This window comes from Colias eurytheme, chromosome 3, assembly GCF_061535395.1.
Source record: "Colias eurytheme isolate Ceu_HAF_F1 chromosome 3, ilColEury1 Martin Lab GWU primary, whole genome shotgun sequence".
NCBI lineage: Eukaryota > Metazoa > Arthropoda > Insecta > Lepidoptera > Pieridae > Colias > Colias eurytheme.
In genome coordinates this window covers 4,978,527-4,994,181 of record NC_142982.1, presented here as the reverse complement: position 1 = coordinate 4,994,181, position 15,655 = coordinate 4,978,527, and the positions used below count along the sequence as shown (strand labels likewise).

General features: G+C 31.8%; 2 protein-coding genes across 2 annotated transcripts; both read right to left on the bottom strand.

Annotated features, from left to right (window-relative positions):
• Positions 1 to 849: 849 nt before the first annotated feature.
• Positions 850 to 3,643, bottom strand: LOC149909545 (uncharacterized). Its single transcript, XM_090120181.1, has 4 exons — positions 3,634 to 3,643; positions 3,154 to 3,315; positions 1,757 to 2,005; positions 850 to 1,076 (listed from the first exon to the last, which is right to left on the bottom strand). The coding sequence occupies exons 1-4, from the start codon at positions 3,641 to 3,643 to the stop codon at positions 850 to 852; spliced, it is 648 nt and encodes a 215-aa protein (XP_089976307.1).
• Positions 3,644 to 5,733: 2,090 nt separating this feature from the next.
• Positions 5,734 to 15,415, bottom strand: LOC149909544 (odorant receptor 4-like). Its single transcript, XM_090119564.1, has 9 exons — positions 15,257 to 15,415; positions 14,700 to 14,852; positions 14,163 to 14,345; positions 13,854 to 14,052; positions 12,300 to 12,393; positions 11,776 to 11,877; positions 6,882 to 6,970; positions 6,306 to 6,372; positions 5,734 to 5,891 (listed from the first exon to the last, which is right to left on the bottom strand). Exons 1-9 carry the CDS (start codon positions 15,372 to 15,374, stop codon positions 5,832 to 5,834), a joined length of 1,065 nt encoding a protein of 354 aa, XP_089975690.1. The 5' UTR covers positions 15,375 to 15,415; the 3' UTR covers positions 5,734 to 5,831.
• Between the last annotated feature and the right edge of the window lie 240 nt (positions 15,416 to 15,655).

The window sequence follows — 15,655 nt, the reverse complement described above, 5'->3', positions numbered from 1 at the left end:
AAAGTTTAATTGCGAATATAATTTAATGATGTTTTATAATAATTTTATAAATTCGCGTTAAATTTAATTGAAAATCAGAATCTTCACTCATTTTATATACTTAGAGGAAATTGTTGAGTATTTTATGCTAGTAAATTGGAGTTGAAATGTTATTTTTTTCCTCTCTTTTATTTCCCTTACTGAAATTCTCTTAATATTTAATATGTTGTGTGCGCTTTTTCCTTTTAGATTATTCAGGAAAAATGTTGTACGAAGTTAAAATGATATTTTATGAAGGATAACATATTTTAACGTTTAATTAGCTTTATATGAAATCATAAAATAGAAAAAAAACTATAAATTTCACCTCACCAGCAGATTACATTAGGGTTTAATCTTCCCAGAGAGCTTAGCGAGGTTATAAAAAGAACTCATTTTTTATAATATTCTCTAAATGCGGAGGGAAAATTTAATTAAGTCTCCAGATTGCCGATTAAGATTATGAAAGGCACTGGACTGTTATGGCGGTTTCAGAATTCTAGATAGTTCTAATGCTGCAATTTCTCATCAAATTAAAGCGATTCAATTATTTTGATAGATTTCATTTAAAAATCCAGTGATGTCGGCAGTTTATTTGAGATATTTTTAGACGAGAGAAAAGTTTTAGAAAGAACAAAATTTAATACTCGTAGTTTTTAATGCTGACAATGTAAATAAAATAAAGTATTTTAACTAACTTCTAGTCGTAAGTCGTATTTATAAACCTTTATAATGGAAATATTTTAAAAATAACAAACAGCAAAAAAAACACAAAAATGAGCTGAAAGATAAAATATTTATTTAATTACATATATTTGAAAGAAAGAAAATTTATTTGCGCTTCGTTAGAAGGTTAATGAACTCCCTATACTCTGTTTCTTCTATAATATTGGCTCCCGATCTTCGTTTAGGTGTAGCCGGTGGGGCGAGCTTGTTATGAGCAACTGCGGGCGGCTCATCCAATAACTTCAGGGTTTTCAACGACGCAATGTGGAACATGAACATCAAGGCCGTTGGATTTTTGTAGCATTTCCCAATTAACGGCTGTATTGTTACGTCTGAAATAACAACAAAATTTAACTACATATTTCAAGTACCAGAAAAAAAATGAACATAACAATCATGTAAATTTCTGGATTTCAATATTTAACAATGCGTTGTAAAAAGATTGTAACAATAAAATAAAATATACAATTTACTCTTTGTTCTGCTCTCCTGCTCATGTTCATTCAAATTTTAATATTTATTTTAATAAATTTTAACAACAGACATGCAATATCATCCATGCCGTTATACAGTATGTACGTGAGTTCCGCGTTTTCAGAAAGAGCATTTTTTATAATTGTTATGTTGAAAAATACCTATTACAATTTGTAAGCGTTTTCATTTTGTGCAAAATAATTGTGATGTAAAGTAAGGCTCTGACCGCATTATTGTGTAAGTTGTTATGGACTAAAAGAAAATTTTGTAAACAGTTCCTCATTAAGGCAGTGCTATTTCCCATATAATATGTACTAACATCCCCTTACAAATATATGAATATCTCCTTATAATAACGACAGTGTGCGGTGTGGTTGTTTGCTTTTGCTTCACATCGCGACTACAAAGATATAATTAGGAGGCTAAAGAGTAGATATACGGCTCCTTTTTACAGCAGTGAAACTTTTCATCCCCACGAGAATTTCCTCCGACCACGCGGGCGTAGCGGCTAGTAAATCATAATTTAGTAATTACTCACTAACTCCCACAACACACGAGAACAAATCAATGTGACAATGATTGATCATAGGCCGGTAAGTGTACGTCTGCATGTCAGCTGACCAGATCTGTGCGCAGGCTGGTTCGTACGTGTCCAGGCAGTATGTTGGACATGTGTGGTTACAGGCCTGATGCGCTCCGACTATGCTGAAGTCGTTTACACGACGATTGGTTAGCGAGTCCCTGTCCTCGCGTATGCCACAGAGATAATTGGGAATCTGTTCTACGTCTGAAATCAAATTGTAGGTACAAAGATGTTAGTTCGTCGTGATACTTTGTATTTTTTTAAATTTTCATGGTAAAACAAAGGTGCCTAATAATAAAGAAGGTAACAAATAATAATGTGTGATAAAACCGTAACAGCGTGAATTTTTTTAAGCTTGAAATTTTCATTGTCATTGATTACCTTTTAAGCCCCCATTTTATTTCGTTATCGAAAGGTTTTAAAAATTAATTCATACGAAAAACACCCAATGTCATTCACAATTGAGACCAATCGTCCAATCCCAAGCTTAAATTCGTTAAAATGTTTACGGTTCATATTGTGCCATAAAAAGGACATACAAACATAGATAAAAAGAAAGCGTAACTGCGTAGCAATATTATATTCGATTTTTTGCCATGCTCTTGAAATGGGATACAAAGTTGTTGATACTTGATGACATACGACCTATATATAAGAGTCTAAGTAGATGTGCTAGAAAATAACCTCAAACGGATCAAAGGAAATGGATATGAAGGAAAACATTTCGGACACGACATTGAGAGTCCCCCAATTAACAGACAAAACGAAAATACCATTAATACGGTTTAGCGTTATTCTTCTTTAAAATATTTACGACTCAATAAGAATCAACATCAAACATGCATAATAAAAATATATTTATGTTTTGTCAGTTTAATATATATGTATAATGCAAACAACACAGTTTTATTCCACAAATACGTGCGGAAGAGAAATTACTTATACCATTAAGAAAGTATAATATAAAGCAAAAATGCAATAACTAACGTAGCGTTCAGTGCAGTTGTAAAAAGTTAGTTGTGGTACTTTAGATCTGCGTTAATTAGGCCACAACTTTGTAGAGTGTTTTTGTAATAAAAATATCAAGACGGACGCGACAGTATAAAAAGATTCAGCAAATGCTTTTATAAAATATACTGCACGTTGCTGGTTTGTTTTTGTATAATACAACGCTTTTAATATTTAGAACATATATTTTTAAATAGAAAAATAGAGCATAAATATTCTTGCCTCTTGGACAGAAATAAATACGTAACAAAACCATACAGAGCATAAAACTAAAGTTTAAGAAAAATGAATAATGCCTTCAGTTTAAACTTTTTATGAAAACATTTGTTTAAATAGGAATTTACCTGCATATTTGAATCTACATTTAATTTTGTTCAGGTAGCACACATTATGGAATCTCTTAATTACAACCGCACCATCAAGCGCCACCGCTTCGCCGCATACAGGGTCATACAAATTCGAGCACAATAATTCTTCACAATCCTCTTTGGCTATTGTATAATAAACTAAAACACATCGTAAGTTAGTAATTTACCACTAATCTACCAGTTAGCACAACACATTAAGCGAAAATTGTAAATGCTTACATTTTAAAACAAAAGTGTAAATCGTTGTAATAGAAATATTCCTTTTCATTTCTCGACGTAATTAATTTTTAAAGAATAATGAAACAATTTTTATGAAACCGGTTTCAAGGTACGATACGAAGCCCGAATAACGTTTTAATGTTCGTACTTTATGGTAAAAATTTTAATTAAACTTTGTTGGTTTTTATTTTCGTGTTTTTCTTCCTCTTTAGAAAACGTGTTGTGGTTTGACCCTACCTTGATGCATAAAGCCGTGAGTTTAGTCTATCTTTTGAAGCTTAAAGTTTTGAAATCGCATAATATTTTTGAAAATTTACAAAGCTATATAAATCGGGTTTATTCATTTCATAATTAGCTAAATATTCTTAATTTTACCCTTCAAGATAACTCGAATAAATAATCTCTAACTTTTATGTTCTAAATAGACTGTAAAAGATTTGTGCACTCTATATTTTTTTTCTTATTTGCTAGGCTAATAGAAAACGGTTCAAAAGACTTTAAATCCAATTAATTGTATAAGTAAACAATGTGTGTGAACAATTTTTAACAAGAATTTATTTCACATATTGAATACTAGGTTAGCTCAATTAAGGTTAGCTCAGGTGTTAGTTCAGCAAACAGGCTGCGACATTAGTGGCCAGGAAATAGCCTGGCTATATCCCAAAGGCTTGTTTGCTTGCGAGATTGGATGCGTGCGTCCTGTGACAGCCGACAGGTATTACTGAAAACTAATTAATCTAATTTCCCACGGCTGTGTGTTTGGTTAACCACACTGCAGAATGAGCATCATAGACCGTAATTGTGTTTCATTTTGATGACATTATTGCTGAAGCATATATATTATATTGGTACAAATGTTTGTGGTTAATTTTGAATATTAATCCTGTTTGCCATTTATCAGTTTAAATTGAAATCGAAACCTGTAAACATGAACGGAATGTGTCGACTTATTTAATTGGACTTTTGATTTGTTTGATCCTGTTATATATTATTACTCCCTCGTTCCGTAGATGATAGAGTTGCTGACAATGATTTAGAATTTAGATTGGTTAATACAAATCACTTATATTTTAAGAACATTTTGATCACGCTTAGTAGGCCGAACCAACTTTTTAATGAGACTGTATATAATATTCAAATAGATAGTATTATCACAACCACATTTAGTCTCCTTATCCGAAGAAACAAAAATTTAAAAGGCAAAAGCCATTTGGTCTGTTATCGCTAGAAATAACAATAATTGCATATTGTTTGCTTATCGCATTTTCCCGCTCTTTCCTCTAGAGTCTAGCTGTAGCGAAAATAGCTGGGGTTAAATGTTAAAATTTACCTGTAGATATTCTACAGAAAGCATATTTTTGTGCGAATATATTTATATTAGTAGGGAATTTCGTTAATGTACGAACAAATCATGCTAACAATTTTAATTATTTTTTTAATGATAAGACTACACATCATTATTTTCCTTTCTGTTATAATCCTGTCCGTTTCCCGTTACAGATTGCCAACACATACAGTGTGTGAGTAAAGATTTACAGTCAAACTTTAGACAGCATTGTAGTACCATAAATTACTACATAACCCGTCCGCAAATGATATTGTAGATCTTAAGGCGCACATGGCGTAAAACTTGTCTGTAATAAAACTGACCATTTTTATTTGTTGTAAAAGCAAAAGCAGGTATGAAAGATAGCAGAATCAAAAAGCTCCCCATTTTATTAAAACTGTTTATTAAAAATTACGGCAAAATTGCAGGTAATTAAAGCTCGCACTCGGCGCAAAAAAATGCCTTTTACAACACGGGGTTGATTTTTAATATACATATATCAGAGCTTTGACCCGTGGCTCTACAAATTAGTGAATGAAATTAATTACCCTGTAATACTTAAGGTGACAAATTTGTGTTAAATTTCATCTTGATCAGATCAGGCGATTTGTATAAAAGTAAATTAAACATCCACACTATGCTTTGTGTTTATAACAGTAGTAGGATTGTTTTCAACAATTCACAAAACATTTCAATTCCTGTAAATCACTTATCTACATAAGCACAAATACATGCGTACTTTACATTAATCACGTTAATTGCCTTATGTAACAGAAACGTGTACCTATACCTAATGTTTTAGATAGCGCATGGGTCGCGCTCAACGCGTAATATTGTTTAAGCCAATAATGACCTTTTTTGTAGGTACATTGCATACATAATTAAACAATGTACGGCAAATGTTTGCTTGATAAATGTTCCCCTGTTCATTATTCAGGGAAGAGTTCAAAACTAAGCGCAGGTTGGGGTTAAATCAGTTGTGTATGCAATAATACAATTCGCTGCTGCTAGAACAATTTAATATGTGACAAAAGTTTCCAATTTTGTGTGCAATAATTACTCTCACAATAAGACGGATGTCCAAATAAATGGATACACCGTCCATGTTTCAATTACTTCGATAAACAGTGTACAGCAACGCGAAATAAGAATATGAAGTAGTGAGAATCTGCAACAAAAGAAATAATATAGTTATCTGGTTTTGAGATATAAATTGGTCTTTCAATGTTATATTCATTCAACTTCTAACATCTAATTAAGAAAATGTATTGTATTGAAAAAGCATTATATTCGTAGGCGTGCCGTAGCAAATACAACGACAGAAAAGTCCGCTGTTTTGTTAACAATTTCGCAATGCACTCCTCCTTGCATTAAAAACTTCATCAAATAGTCTCTCTGCCGTGAGCGGGCACAATACGCTTATTGTTCGTTAGCGCATGTTTACGGACAAAATACTTTAGAAATGGCTATACTAAATGTATACCGCACTATCTGCATTCATTTCTCGGTATTGCGAGTGAAATAGGCCCGCTTAAAGGAAAATGACGCGCTCGTTTTTTTATTAAGATGAAAAGATACTTACAGAACTGTACGTCTTCATAGTAATCGAACTGAATTTCATTGCGGTGAAATATAACGGCTTTTGAGACCTGTGAAATAAAATTCAATGCTTTATTTTAATCCATAATATATTATTCATAAAATAATTTACAATAAGGCATTGAAACTGTAATATTATTACGTAACTTGGAATTTAATATTATTCATGTTATTAAGTGAGCAAATCATGTTTTAAGGATTAGAAGCACCGCCAATTATAGCTCATTCTAATGAAGAGTCTTAACGGATGGTCGTTAGCATACCGCCTTACTACCTTATTACAACTTTATCTTTCTTTATGGCATGTTATTAATTTGTTAAGGTCTCACATAAAACTATGTTAATAGATATATAATATGCATGCATTTCTTTTCGCGTTTTGTGCGTGAAATATAATTATCTACTTAATTTAATTTAATGTCAATAAGCCATAAAATCTTCAGAAGAAATTGCCATTATGGATGTCAACCCACATACACATTCAACTCATACCCATACGAAAATTATCGCTGTTTCCGTACGTGTTCCGGCTACTACCAACAATACAAAACTTTAATACCTTTGTATTAATATAAGTAAAGCTTGGCGGCACCGAATGTCACTGTTGTACCATCCACTCTCATACACAGCATCGGCTACACCTGCGCTCTGAGAATACAAGAATAAACGGTTACAATAGCGCCAGACCATTTATCTTATGATATATATCTTACACTCTTAATACGCCTCCGCCAGCTATATTTAGTAGAATAAATAATTATAAAACGTAGGCGTATGTTTACGTTGGGTCTCTGTAAAATAACCCAATTTATAATTGTACGTAAACTACATAATTACATTGGAATTGGAATTTGTAGAACCTCGAATGTATAAAAAAACCTTTTGGCTGGATTTGTCAAAAATGACTTTTCACAAATATGCATGCATAGAGCTTTATGGTGAAATTAATTAGCTACAAACTTAAAAAAAAGTTATTCTTTTTTTTTGATGGCATTGTATGATAATTCTTAAACACGAATGAATGGTTGTTATCTAACAAAAGCAAGAAAACTAAAAAAGACCCACTGAAATTTAATACGAATCTTATAAGCAACTTGAATTTACATTAAAATGCATTTAGATAATAGTCATCAAAGTAGCAATCGTAGCTTGATATGACTTGGCATATTTAACTTAAGTTTGCAAGTTGTTCAGCTTACATGGTCAGTAGCACTTTGTAAAGTTTAGGACTTGACAGCTGATGAGATTTAGACTTACAACAACGACTCGAGTGTATGTTACTTATATCTAGACACGCGGCAGCGTGTCAAGCCAAGTTCAAGCGAAGAGAACTGGCGAGCAGCGGCCGTGTGTATATTTACACGAACCATTTCGAGCCACTTTTCACCCCCTTATAACTCGAAAACTATTTAAGTTAAATAAACCAAATTTGGTACATATCAAGAGGACCTCGAGATAAACAAGAACCTTAAATTTCATAAATATAGATTAAACAGTTGCGTAGATATTAATGTCCAAAAATCGCAATTTTTCAGACTGACTGACTTATAGACATATACAAAACCTAACCCACTTCCAGATGACCTAGAAAGTTCAAATTTTGTAATCAACTAGGTAATAGTGAGTGTACAAAGGAAAAAATCAGAAAATACTGAATTTATCTGTATTTAATTTTTTTTTCAATGACATTAATTTTGTTTGTATGGAAAAATGGAAAAGTTAAAAAAAATAGAAAATATTATTTTCACCATAATAGTGTTAAAATATAGATCAAAACTAATCAGTGGCAGAAAAAAAAATTGAAATCCATCAATAAATGACTGAGATATAGATTATTGAAGTTTACATATTTTAGCGCGAAACATCTGTGGATTCGATGCGCCTCTGACATCACACTCACTCGCGCTAGTATCGCTAGGGCAGATTACTTCGATTGCATGATTTCTTTATTCAAAACTGTTATTAAACATAAAATTAGTGATGCAACGAATACTACTTTTACGAATACGAATACGAATACGAATATCTCGCCTTGGTAATAAAAGACTTATTTATTTAATGAATGTTTACTCTTCTAATAATTAAAATTTACAATAGGCAAATTTTTATTTAAAAAACATAAAATTCTTAGATTTTCTGGTTTTAGGCGATTTTTTTTTAAGTCTGGATGTTTCCAGCCGTTGAAAAAAGGCTTTCTTCTCGCCAAAAGGCCAGTGGATCAGCAGTCTCTGCACACGTCATATTTTAACGCGCGATTTTTAAATCTGTTGGTTAGGGAGCCAGGTGCAAATTTGGTTAACTATTTCCTCTCAAGAGATAATTCGTCAGACGCATGAGAGTATAGTATTATAAAGCCTCGTGAACGTCAGCTGGCGCTCGGTTGGGGGGGTGAGCGGTTGTAGCCTCCCACGCACATAGGAAAAAAAATACATTCATTCATTCATTTCCTCTCAGCTAAAAATTTGTCAAATTGTAGCTAACCCAATATCTCAACGAAAAAAAATAGTCAGCTGGTTACAACATGGTGTATTATACGTCAGCTGGTGTCTCGAACATGAAAGTTAAATTTAAAGAAAAATTTATTTTCCGTTATTTCCTCTCAAACAAAAATTTACCTGATGATAGCTTATATGTAACTGTGGATAAATATATATGTCAGCTGGCTGTATCTTGGTGGAAAAACCGTCAGCTGATACGGGAGGCTACAACCGCTCTTCCCCCCAACCGAGCTCCAGCTGACGTTCACGAGGCTTCATAATACTATACTTTGATGCATTTTACTAATTACCGCTTGAGAGGAACTTGGTCATAAAATCTGCTGCTGGCTCCCGGACCATGTAGTAAATAGAGTTGCGTACAAAAATATTCGTTTTTAAATATTCGTATATTCGCCGAATACGAATATTCGGTAAATGTCTAGTATTCGGCGAATACGAATATTCGTATTCGTATTCGTTGCATCACTACATAAAATAAAAGAAAATTGTAATAAAAATATTGCTCATACAGTTAAAAATAATATATAATTTTACATATTCACATTTATTTATTCTTTATTAATTATGAGTGTTTAGTTTAGTTTTAATTTCAGTACAATGGAAGAAGGCTTCGTCGAAGGTCGAAATGATTTAATTTGCGTAATATTAAAATTATAATAAGTGAAACTTCTTAGGCGCGTTGAGAGTAAAATGTCAAGATCGCGTCATGACAATACCGTCACGTCATGGAGTAAGGCGACGATTCTTCTACGACGATCTTTGCATCTTGCCAAAGAAGTTTTACTTCTGACACGTGTGCTCGGCACACACGCTTTTTTCAAACTTTGCCCTTTTTATCTGGAACGGCTGGACCGATTTTGATAGGACTTGCACTGAAAGATAGTAGATGTAACCAAGTAAGAATCTAGATACTAAACTTAGGCAATAGCCTGAACAGTTATACAAAAGTTTTTAAATAATATATTTTTATTGTTAATTAATACCTATTCTTCATCTTGACGTGTGTAAGATTGATTAATGCAATATAATTATTAACAAGTGTATTATTCAAATTCAAATTCAAACATTCATTTATTCAATTAGACTACCTACTATTTAGTAGCACTTTCGAATCGTCATTACATAGTATTTTAACATTTACCACCGATTCGGAAAGCAGTATCTATGGAGAAGAATCGGCAAGAAACTCCATAGTTGCTCTTTTAAAATAATGTCAATAAATTTACATAATATGTAACTTATATCTAACTAAGTACATAATATGCCAAAGAACTGTCCTGTGGTTTTTACGCGACAACCCTCCATGGGTCTTTATACATGTCTGTGGTCTTTATCGTCCATATACTTATTCCTGAATACTGTAGTACGCTCTCTGAACTAGTACATTTTTTATGTAAGTTTTAAATTAGAACTACTAAACTCTTTAATATTGTGAGGAATTCTATTGTATAAGCGTATATCTTGACCCATAAATGAATTTTTAACTTTGGCTAATCGGAAAAATGGCATTTCAATTCTATTCCTGTTCCTTGTGCCATAATCGTGTCTATCTCCTACTCTTGTGTGTAAGTCAGAGCTTTTGTGTACATGCAAAATATTATTAAATATATACTGTGATGGTACAGTAAGGATACCAGTATTCTTAAAATGATCTCTTAGTGAGTCCCGAGCACGTAAATTATATATAGAGCGAACGAAAACGCAAGAAAAAATAAAATAAAATCGTTTATAAAAAGCATTAAATACATAAATTAAATCTTTGCAAAGTAATTTTCTGTACAAAAAGTAATGATATCCCAACAAAAACATAAATGTAAAAATTGGAGCCAAGTTCAACCGTCGACTTGCCGAAAAAAGAATTGAGATCTAAATGTGTGCCAAGTTCTGTAGACAGTCCAGAAATTTATTTACTAAGATGTATAAAATTCTTAGGTGAACTGAAAACTCAATTGTTTTATTTTCCCTTATAGAACAATGTTTATTCAAAATATGATTTTTTTTTAATTTTAATAAAAGAATTATTTACACATAGCAAACAACTAATGACCTACTGAACCTCATAATTTGACTTGGCTAGTTTTTACAAGTTTCTAAAATAATAACGTTCAATATCAGCAATTTGAGAAGATATTATATAGATAAACAGTACCTAAAAACTAGCCTGGTTAAATTATGAGGTTCAGTAGGTCATTAGTTGTTTGCTATGTGTAAATAATTCTTTTATTAAAATTAAAAAAAATCATATTTTGAATAAACATTGTTCTATAAGGGAAAATAAAACAATTGAGTTTTCAGTTCACCTAAGAATTTTATACATCTTAGTAAATAAATTTCTGGACTGTCTACAGAACTTGGCACACATTTAGATCTCAATTCTTTTTTCGGCAAGTCGACGGTTGAACTTGGCTCCAATTTTTACATTTATGTTTTTGTTGGGATACTTACTTACTCTTTGGAAGTGTAATAATAAACTGTTTATTTCATAAACCCATGTCTAATGATGGTTTATAATGTATGTGGTGTACAAGAAGTAAAAAGAAAAAAAAATGAGAAACAAATTTTCTGTGCTCAATATTAACAAACCATTATTAATTATAAGTAGTTCAATTTATAATTTTCATGTGTAGACATCTGTTTACCATTTATTTATTCATTACTTTTAAAGTTGCTCTGTGACACTACGAGAGGAACTTGGTGTATTTATTATTTTAATTATCTGTAACCTTGCTCGTGGATTTATTTCTCTTATATAAGCCTGAAAATGCTTTTTCAAATCTAAATCTATGTAATGTTTAAGGTAACCGTTGAAATTTATTCGATAATTTATTGTAGTAAATTACCTAATATAAAAAATCCTGATTGGTATAATTAAAACTAGAAGGTAGAAGAATATCAAACAATATTTTTATTATTATATAAATCGAATAGAGTCGACAGAAAAAAGTCACGACTTACAGAGGTACAAATATCATCTGCATACCAGCAGAGAATGCCAACTTGGGTCAATGCTGCGCCCAAAAAGAACTTGTTACTCATTGCCATCCATGGATCTAGTAACTGCAACATAAAGCTACATAAATAAATTACATACATATTATGGAATAGTAATGTAACTAATATGAATTTAAAGAGCACTATGTATATTATATGCTCGTGTCCGCATGGATTATTATCCATGCGGACACGAGCATATATGGGATATTTCCCAACATTATGAATTTATGACGTAACGTACTTAGAAATTTCCTATTTGAAATGCTTATAATAAAGAAAACAAAATTTTTGCCCACCGAAAGAAAAACAGCTCGAAATATAATGAGAAAGAAAACAACCACTTAGATCATAAAGCCCATAAAATCATAGCACCCTTATGAAATATAAATATTCTCTGAGCTTCAAAACACTCACACAGAGGAACGGGCAAGGCTCTAATTAAATTATTGAGCAAATGCTTCATGAATAAAAATGTTTATACGTACGATATTAAAAACAACGCAGCAAATATTGACGGAGCTCAAAAGAACGTTAATTAAATTAACCAACGAGAACGCTTCTTCTAAATCATTTCCGTACCTAAAACAAAATAAGGACTAGTTTAATATTGTAAGACATAAACACTTTCAAGACTCTCTGAGACCTACTTGCAAAAATGTTGCTAAAGTTTATTTGTCTCAATGTCTTAAATTTCGCGCGTATTGAACAACAGTAACCAGATAAATTAAAAATTATTTTTACCCGACTGCCAAAGAAGGAGGGTAATGTTTTTCGAGTGTATGTAAGTATGTATGTATGTCTTTTCCTTTGTGACCACCTGTAGCCTAAACGGCTTGATGGGTTTTGATGTATGAGGTATCGTTAGATTTGTCTTGATTACGGGAGTGTCATAGGATACATTTTATCCTAAAAGTCCCACGGGATAAAGACATAATAATATTTTTTCTAAATTTCCCTTTAAAAAAATATGTATGCGGTATCATTAGATTCATTTCAATCACGGAGTAATTAATATAGCTCTTTTTTTAGTGTGCAGTCGGGTATTTTGTTTTTTTAATAATAATTAACTTGTATATATTATGTATAGTCACGTAGCGTAATTAGATACCATTGACTCAAGTTTTGCAATAATAGATATATTGATTATTGCCGCTGTTTATCGTGTTTTTATGTAAGTAAAGATATTACTGACCTGATATAGAGATGTGATTATAATTATAATGCAAAAGGCACTTTTCAGTGTGACGCACTCTATTGACTCTACCTGATTTTTATAAATAAAGGTAGAAATGAACAGTATTGTAATGGAGGCACAAGCTTTCGCGCTGAAATATCATAATATTCCATTCTAATTCTAATTCCCTTAGGTATCAGATGACAATGGGAAGAAAACTGATTTTCCAAATAAACCGTCACTTACTATAATAATTCTAGAAGCTCTTGACATTTACAATAATTATTTTAGGACTGATTTTTCAATCCTTGGATAAAAATTATTCGTCGAATAAAGTATAAAACTACCATTTTAAAAACGTATTCTAATTGACCGTATTTGACAGTTTACGTGACATTTTAATATTATCGGGTAATACCTACTTTATTGGACGGATAAGTTTTATCCAAGCATTGAAAAATCGGCCCTTAAATAATTGTAGTTATTATCAAAAATAATTTTGGGCTTAAACGCTATTTGATGTTAATTTGTTTTCAAGCTATTTACTTTGGAATCTAATTAAACTCGAATGGATTCATAGAACGATGGAAAATAATTGTCGGAGCATTGAACCGAAAACTAATGTTTACGTATCTAGAACAATGATGTTCTTAAATGAAATGTCCCTATATTATGAAATGAATGTAGATAGTATATTATAATAATATATTAACTAGGGTATGTAAAATTACTGACAAGATTTGGAATGCTTTTCGCACATACATATATCAAAATAAATATTGAGTTCTTTCATCTTAGTGAGAGGAAAAGAGAGTTTAAAGTGTATATTATTATAATAACATATTTTACTTAGTTTAATTCCTACTTTATAAGCTTTTGATGTATTTTAACAACAGCGACAATATCTTGGTAATGTCCTGCATTACTCTTCTCCGTCACGCTATTGTTCTGGAACGACAACCGGCGTATTTTCAATTGTAGTAATTGCAAAAGCATACTAATATGACTGGACATAGTCATAAATAATATATCCGACCCAAGCATTGACCAGACGGAAACGACTCCTGAAATTAAATTACATATAAACTTATACCCGCATTTTCCTTATCCATTTCATAAGATTACTTCATAGATATCAAGATGTATTTCAAACTAATTGAACATCACAATTTACCTCCATACAACTCAAAGACAAAGACAATCTCGTGATATACGGGTTTAGTTTTATCAAAGGGATAAGACAAATGCCATATATAATCCAAATAAGCTGGCATTCCTTTAATTTTGCGGTAAAGATAGATAGCAATTGGTGTCAGATTGTACAGCCATAATCCCAGTATGTTCCAAAAGGCATACACTGCAATACGTAATAAACATTTAACTTCACAATAATTATAAATATTTGCTTCTTGTTAAGAACTCAAATGATATAGAGCTATCTTCACTACCACATAATGAGTGTTAAATTCCCAGCTCCTCCTGTGTACCGTTTTTATATTGTAAATATTGCAACGGCTATCTAAGAGAAACAAAACATTGTTGATTGTATCCTGCGCTGTCCGATTCGCAAAACATCGAAAACCCAACGGCACTGCGGTACTCGTATTACTCACCAAAACAACGTTGTTTTCCAATACCTTTTTGAATAACGTTTTCTGGATCTCACGTGAAAAAAAGTGGAATTGATATGCAATTTTAACGTGGAACTTACAAAACTGGCCACTTCGTAGCCGCGAAATTTTTTTACGTTTTATTTCAGTAGCCTCTTTATCGTGTGCGGACATCGGCCAGATATCGGCCAGTTCAATCAAAAGGTGTTCGAAAGCTTCCTTTTTGTACCAGATCGTCAACAATTTGCCAAAACCTGAAAAGCAATAAAATTGCAATTTAAATAAAAGTTGGACGGCAAGCGGCAGTCAGAAAAAGTTTATTTCAAACAAGGGAATCCCTTTTGCAATTTCACTTTAAAAGAGAGGGAATTAAGAATTTATTTCATTCTATATTTTATAAATACTTAACTTTATTTTCACAAAGGTAAAATAAAAACATTGTTTATGATAAGTTATCAAGGCATAATCTGTATAAATTTAATCAAAACAATGGATAGACTGCTTTTAAAAATACTTTCACAACTGACATCATTATGAGCTAATTAAATGAGTTAATTAAAATAATTATTAAACGCGAAGGTCCTAGATGTCATCTGTTTGATAACAATAACCTATATTTCATTTTTTACATTTCATAGAGCTCTAAGTCCATACTTACTCATAGTGTCGTAGCCTGCTATATGTACTCCCGATACAAACTCTACCACAGAAGATGATTTTATTAATTTTTCAAGTACGTAATTTATTTCTCCAGCAACCATCAAAAACAAAACCATCGCTGAAAATGAAAACCAAGCATTCCTCCACACCTTACCAAATAAATTTTTATTAGACCCATTTAAAAAAGATAGTCCAATATTTTTTGTACAGAACTCGCATAATTTCAACGTTTTATTTATTTCACTTATAGCTGCGTTATTATTTAAATTACTTCCAGCCATTATAGAGAAATAGCTTTATCAAATAATGCGATTTGCGCAAGAATCCTCTTTTATAAGAGAATTGGCTATAAATTATTCATCAAGGAACTATAATAAATGTTAAAAGGAATAAGCTG